We start from the raw sequence: 6,702 nt of genomic DNA, 5'->3' as shown, positions 1-6,702 counted from the left end.
AAGGTGACGGGAAAGATCTGAGAATCTGAGAGCTAAGCTAAAAAATGCCAGACTAAGAACATTTGCTTTATAAATGTATGTTGCCAGATGGATGGATAGATGAATAGACAGACAAACCGATAGGGCAGGTTCTGGTAGAGATGAAGTCACGCTCCAGTACCCAGTTCCTAATGTGTTCAACGCAAGAGAGGCATTAGAGCAGGACTGGGCGTCGCAGCCCCAAGGTTCCTCAACCTTGTTCTCACCTGAACGGGAGACGAACCAGCCGGCTGGGTTCGAGCGGCCGCTAGGAGGCAACAGAGAGCCCATTCACTTCCCCTTTAAGACCGAGGCGGAAGGCTGGAGCGTGAAGGGCCTTTGTGTCGGCGGCATAGAAACAGGCCTGCCCCTTTAAGGGGGCGGACGCCTGTGTGGCGGCGGCTTCGAATGCGGCCTGGGTCGCCGGCCATCAGCCTCTTGGCGACCCTCCTTCGGCATTCACCAGTGTCTCAGAGAAGCCGCTTCCTGACCCCTGTCCGGAATCCGACCCTTCCACTCGACCCGAGTTTGAGGCCCTGGCGACCCCAAGGGTCGGGGCCCGCCAGGCTAGCCCACCGACCAGAGCCCACCCGCGGTCGCCATGGTAATAATGCCGCGCCCACGCCGGGCACTGCCGGGTCCCCGTGCAGCAGAATCGGTCTCGGGTCTCCAGCCTCTCATCCACACGAGCTGCAGGGCCGGGTTCTGGGTGGGAGCTTGGTGGAGTCGGGTGACCCCAGGGCTGTAGTCGGGACTTGGCATGGACTTGCCAGAGACACCGGGAAAGCGCTCCCCCTGGTCCCCGGCCTCAGTTTCCCTCCTGTTGCCTTCTCTCCTGGGAGAACTCCTATTTATCCTTCCCAGTGCAATCAAACGACATCACCTCTGGGTGCACCCCACCCCACCCCCGTCTCCCCGCCCCCACCACTCTGACCCTGGAGCTGTTGGGAAGGTGTCTCTGACCTAAGCTCCTGCTGCTCTGGCATCTGGGGTTAAGCACAGCCCTTGGCTCTGGGGCTGAACCTCATCTGACTGGAGTTGGCATGGCAGGCCTGCTGGCTAGAAAAAAAGGACACTCAGACAGTGGCATCCCACCTTCCTGGGACCCTAGCTTCTGGGCATTGAGTTAGGTAGAAAAACACTGGCTGGGTTTTCAGAAACAAGCCTGCGGTCCTGGGCATGCCTGGGTTACTGGTGGTTTCTCCTATTTGGCTAAAGTACCTTGTGCCGAACACTGAGATGCAAAATCCTTCGGCCTAGGTGCACAGTTCTGACTGCCAACTGCCCTTGTTCCCCTTGACAGCCTCCTCTTTGTCCCCATCCGTTTCTTCCAGGATTAATGCAGATGGATCTGAGTGGATTACTTTACAAGAAAGTATTTAAAATCATTTAAGTCATTAACTAAATCCCATTTCATCTCCTCTCATCCCTTCTTCCTCCCTCAGCACTAGTAAAAACAAACAAAAAGTGCATCTGATGGTCTGGTTAGTGTTGAGAAGAAGCATAGTAAGGGACAGAATGTTCTTGAAATGGTATTTCTCCGGCAACCTCTGTTTTCTTTTCAGACATGCAGTTTGCAGAAGCTGTTTGCTGTGGAAGAGGAGTTTGAAGATGAGGTAAGAAAGTGTTGATGCTCAGAGGTGGTGGAGGAGGTCTTAAGATGTAAACACCCAGGCCCGGAATGTTCTGTCTGCACCAAACCTCCTTTTAGTTGACATGTGTATCTTTGTTATCTGCGAGAGGCTCAGACGTGTAAACAACCTGCTTAACTGCCTTTGAAACAAACAAAAAAACCAGAGGGATGAGTTGTCTAATTGTCATACCTTTAAATTATAAGGGTCCTTTCCTAGAAGCTGTGCCATGTAGATCATTTAATTCACTTTGTGATGACATCATTTGAAGTGGGAAGAAAGTTGATGAAGAGCCGGAATAGTGAAGGAGTTACTGGATAGTAGGAGGTCTAGGGTCATTGACTAGCTGTGTAAACCAGGGCAAATCACCTCAAGTTTCTTTTCTACGGTATGAGGAATGTTCTTCTGCCTCAAATGTTTTTCCTTCCCCCTCTCCCCAGAAGAGGAGTGGTTAGACTAGATCTAAAGTTAGCACATTAGAATCATCCTTGTCTAGGCCCTACCCTATACCAATTAAGTCAGATCATCTATGCAGGAGTTTGTCTTTTTTTTTTTTTAGGTTTTTGCCATAGGATGCATGATTTGCCAAAGAGACACAGAGAGAGACGGAAAGAGGAAAAGTGATAAATCAGCCTCCAGGGGGGATGGCCAGGCCACAATCCTTTCTCTTCCATTTTCTTCTTGAGATTTTGGCGTGCATACTCATGCCCCCATCATGATTTTCAAGCTGCCAGGTCTGGGACTTGCCCATCCATGTGGGAGTCTAGCACCTTAACCACTACACCACCCTCTTCTTCTCCTTTTTTTTATTTAAAATTTTTTTTTTTTTTTTTTTTTTTTTTTTTTTTTTTTTTTATGGCCTGGACTTTTGACTCTTTTTTTTTTTTTTTTTTTTTTTTTCTTTATGGCCTGGAATTTTCACTCTTCCTGCCTCAGCCTCCCAAATGGTGGGCATTACAGGCATGTACCGCCACACTCAACTCTGGCAAGGGCACTTCTAACGTGCAACCAGAGACCACTGAATGCAGTCTCCACTCCTCTCTTCCTGTTCAGAAGCAATTAATATAGTTTCATCTGGAAGACCAGAAATTGTTACCTCAAATCCCTTTCCTAAAGAACTAAACTATCCTGCCTAAAACTACAGTACACCCACCCACGATGAGGACTCAGCCTCCTGATTCTAGTCCAGTGCCCATGGAAAGTATTAAACTATATTGATAGAATAGAATTGTTGTATTGAGGGGCCAGCATGTGGTGTGGTGGTTAAGGCACTGGACTTCCACATGTCCGACCACTGTTCAAGTCCCAGTCCTGGTTGCTTTTGTTTTCTCACTTTCCCTCCCTCTCTCTCTCTGGTCAAATTGAAAAATAATAATAAAAATAAGTAAAATTAAATAAATTAGTCTTTTAAAAAATAATTATTCTATTGAATAAGTGTGGGACCAGCAGGTGGTATGGTGGACTCCCACATGGCTGACCGTGATTCAAGTCCTGGACCTGGTGGCTTGCTTTCTCACTTTTTTTTTCTCTCTCACTTTCTGTCAAATCAAAAAATAATAAAAAATTAATAATTCTTTTCAATTAGCAATAATTGTGCCTCGGATAAACCTCACTGGCTACGATACTGCCACTGCACAAAGCTAATAATTCTTTTTAAAAAAGTGTTACTGAACAAGTTCAGTAGTGACAAGTAATCCAAGACCTTTTTTTTTTTTTTTGGAGAGGTTTTTTGCTATAGGGCGTGTGTGCTCGCCCAGAAAGACAGAGAGAGACATAGAGACAGAAAGCGAGAAATCACCCCCCAAGGGGGATGGTCACGCCGCAATCCCTTCTCCTCCATTTTCTTCTCGGGATCTTGGGCACGCACGCACACGCACCTGGCGTGAGTTTTAAGCCACCAGGTCTGGGACATGAACCGCGGTTGACTACGTGGGAGTCCAGCGACGTAGCCATTACGCTAACTGCTGGTTCCCTCCAAGACCTTTTTGTCTCTCAGTGCTTTGCCTAAAGAATTGTGTTTAAATTGTGTTCTAGTATCTAATTTGTGCCTAGGATGGTGGTGGATGCTACACTGAAGACCCTCTGGCAGCCCAAGCTCCAGTCTTTCTTTCCTTTGGAGCTTTTAGAAGATGAGTATGAAGAGAAAAACAGACCTCTGAAAAATCAACCTCTGGGCCCAGCCACCACTGGTTGTCACTGCTACTCAACTAGCTGCTACTTGGCAGGCTGAAACCACCTGGGAGGCCTGGGTTCGATTCCCAGTCCACCCTAAAATCCAGGCACAGAGGCATGTGCCTTTAGTCCCAGATACTCAGGAGGCTGAGGCAGGAGGATCATGACGTAGTAAGACCTTATCTACAGAAAAATAATGAGGCATAGTGACAAGGGCACAGATGGGTTCCATTCCTGGCTCTGAAAAGTTACTTAATCTCGGTTTCCCCAGCCTCAAAATATAGGAATATTTATAGTTTTTATTCATAGGTCCATTAGGAGACTTAAGTGAGAAAATTCTTGTAAAATGCTTACGTGATTCCTGGCACTGAGTGAGGTTTCAAACGTTAGTTGTCTTTATTACTTGGGGACTTGAGTTTTGTTTTTAGAAATAATTCAGAACTGCCAACTTTGTCAAGGGGTTGTACCCTTGCCTTCGTCTTTCAGCTTTAGATGTGTGATTATGGACTGAAAGGAGTGACTATTAAGGTGACCCTCTGGGGTCTTACAGGCGATGGTCAGACTGTGAGGCTGGTAACGGAGTGAGAGCTAAGGACTCTGACAGCTCAAATTTCTCTTCCCTGAAAATGGCAGACCGGTCCCTTTTTCCCTTCCCAAGGCAGATGACATCATGTCTGAGAGCAAGCGCTTCAGAGAAAAGGGATCCATCAGCCTCCAGGGTCATCAAGATATAATTACTGCTGTAATTCTGATCATTATTATTATTGCAAGTCCTAAGGTGGTCCTGGCAGAGTGTGGGACTCTCTTGATAATATACAAAGCAATGGGGAAAAAAAAAAAAAAAAAACCTTTCTCTAGCCCAGACAATCCAGTGCGACAGCAGGGGGTGGAGGTGGAGGGGACCTTCCTGTCAGTTAAATCAGCAGTTCTGACTCAAGAACACCCTCAGAACAGGTCTGTTGCTCTTGAAGGTGTCAATCTCACCTTGCTTCCCAACTGGAATCCATACTTAATTTAACTTGCCTGAAGAGCTATATTTAACTTCTGCCTATTTTGCTGGCTGCAAGGCCTCTCTGGCTTACTGAAGGCTGTGTGTGGGGACAGGAGGAGGGAGTGGGCTCAGGACAGCAGTATTACCAGCCAGATAGATCTGTGTGACACAGGCTGGACACCAGAAAGCTAGTCTCCTTGAGATGAGTGTGTGACCTTTGGTGATTTCTTTGGCTCCTTGGTGCCCTACTACCTTTTTTTCTCCTGCCATTCTCCCCTAAATGACCTCTCACCTCCCTAGAACTTGGAGAGAGAGAGAAAAAATTATTAGCCTTAGAGTATTTCTGATGGAAGCTGGTAGTGGGCTCATGGGCAAGGTCAGAGGTGGTGAGAGACACTGCCATTGTCTTCCATGCCCTTTTTTTTCCCCCCCAATTGCAACAGGGTGCATACTTTCATCATAGAGTATCCTCCAGTGGAGCCTGGTCATGCTGCAATATTTTTCCCTCCATTTCTCCTTCCCATCAGGATTTCGGGCACACGGAAATATATGCCCAGTGTGTTTTTCACGCCACCAGAACCAGTATTCAAACCATGATCAGCCATGGAGGGTCCAGCTCCTTGCACAGGGCTTAACTACTGGACTGGTGCCAGCCCATGTCTTAGTTTCTTGCTTGCACGTATCATCTACACACACACATGCATACCACGTGCCTGAGCAATAAAAGCAGTGTTTTGTGATTTCCCACCATGTCTTCTTCTTTGTAGGATTTCTTGTCTGCCGTGGAAGATGCAGAGAACCAGTTTGCTGGCTCGCTGTCTGAGAATGCTGGGCACCTGAGACCTGCCTCCCCATGGCCCGAAGAGAGCATGCAGGCACAGGCCTCCAGACCGCCGCCTTTACACCCTGCCGCTCCTTCAGAGACCGTGGGCCTGCCTGCCCTGGGACTTCCTCTCTCCAGCTTGTCCAGGGCTGGCCGGGGTCCACCTGCCACAGAAACAGTCCCCCTAAGACCTGTCTCGACATCTAGCAGCTGGATTGGCAATCTGAGAAGAGTGACACTGACAGAAATCCCCAGAGAGCCAGAAAGTCCCCAGTCCTCAGCCCCACATCCTCTGTTCACCTCTGAGTGCCAGCAGCAGAGGGTTGGAGACTTTGAAGGGCCAGAACAAGATGAATTTGATAAGGTCCTGGCCAACATGGAGCTGGAGGGACCTAGCATGGAAGTGCAACTTGGAGTTGGCAGCGAGGCCACACGAATCCCACCTGCTCAGCAGTGGCAGGATCCAGTATTGGTTAAAAAGGCCCGGCTCGTTGATCTGAGTGGATCTTGCCAGAAGGGACCTGTGCCTGTCACCCACTTCACTGGTGCCATGCCAGCCCAGGATGCACCTTTAGATCCTGTTGCCCACTGTGCGACTCCACGGCCCCACTTGAGACCTGGTGCCAGGGGTAACCTACCTATTCCAACTGACTCAGGGGTCCCCACTAAGCCAACCCCTTGGGAAGCCTGTCCCAAAGGCTCCCCTATCCGAGCATGTCAGCCTCTTCAAGCTGCTCGAGGGCCCATTCAGAGCAGCCCTCAAAGTCATTTTCCCAGTGAGCCACTTCCATCTCGAGGTGCCCGGTTTGGTGGCAAGCCACATTTTCCCAGACTTCGAACTCCCAGCTCAAGCTGTTCTACTCCCTCGAGGGCCAGCTCTGGGTTGTCTCCTCGGGGGCCCTTTCAACCCCGAGCTCCAGTGCCTTCTGTTGAGTCTCCCACTGGCACCCCAAAAGGTCCCCATTCCTCCCTGGTTCCCCAGCAGACACCCATAGTCACCAACCACCTGGTGCAGCTGGTCACTGCTGCCAATCGGACACCTCAGCAGCCCACCCGCACCTCCACCC

The 6,702-nt window shown here is 49.1% G+C and overlaps 1 protein-coding gene and 1 pseudogene across 1 annotated transcript in view; one reads left to right on the top strand and one right to left on the bottom strand.

Annotated features, from left to right (window-relative positions):
* Positions 1-407: 407 nt before the first annotated feature.
* Positions 408-6,702, top strand: part of HROB (homologous recombination factor with OB-fold) — a 17,151-nt gene continuing 10,856 nt past the window's right edge. Inside the window, 4 exon segments of the mRNA XM_014583779.2 lie at positions 408-622; positions 1,584-1,634; positions 5,580-6,699; position 6,702. The exon segment at position 6,702 is cut by the window's right edge and continues 49 nt beyond it. Of these exon segments, the coding sequence (XP_014439265.1) occupies positions 620-622; positions 1,584-1,634; positions 5,580-6,699; position 6,702 (1,175 nt within the window). The 5' untranslated portion in view covers positions 408-619.
* On the bottom strand, positions 3,135-3,291 carry LOC114005880 (uncharacterized; annotated as a pseudogene).

The sequence above is a fragment of the Tupaia chinensis genome, unplaced genomic scaffold (assembly GCF_000334495.1).
Source record: "Tupaia chinensis unplaced genomic scaffold, TupChi_1.0 Scaffold144741_1, whole genome shotgun sequence".
Classification (NCBI taxonomy): Eukaryota; Metazoa; Chordata; class Mammalia; order Scandentia; family Tupaiidae; genus Tupaia; species Tupaia belangeri.
This window is presented reverse-complemented; position numbering and strand designations above follow the sequence as displayed.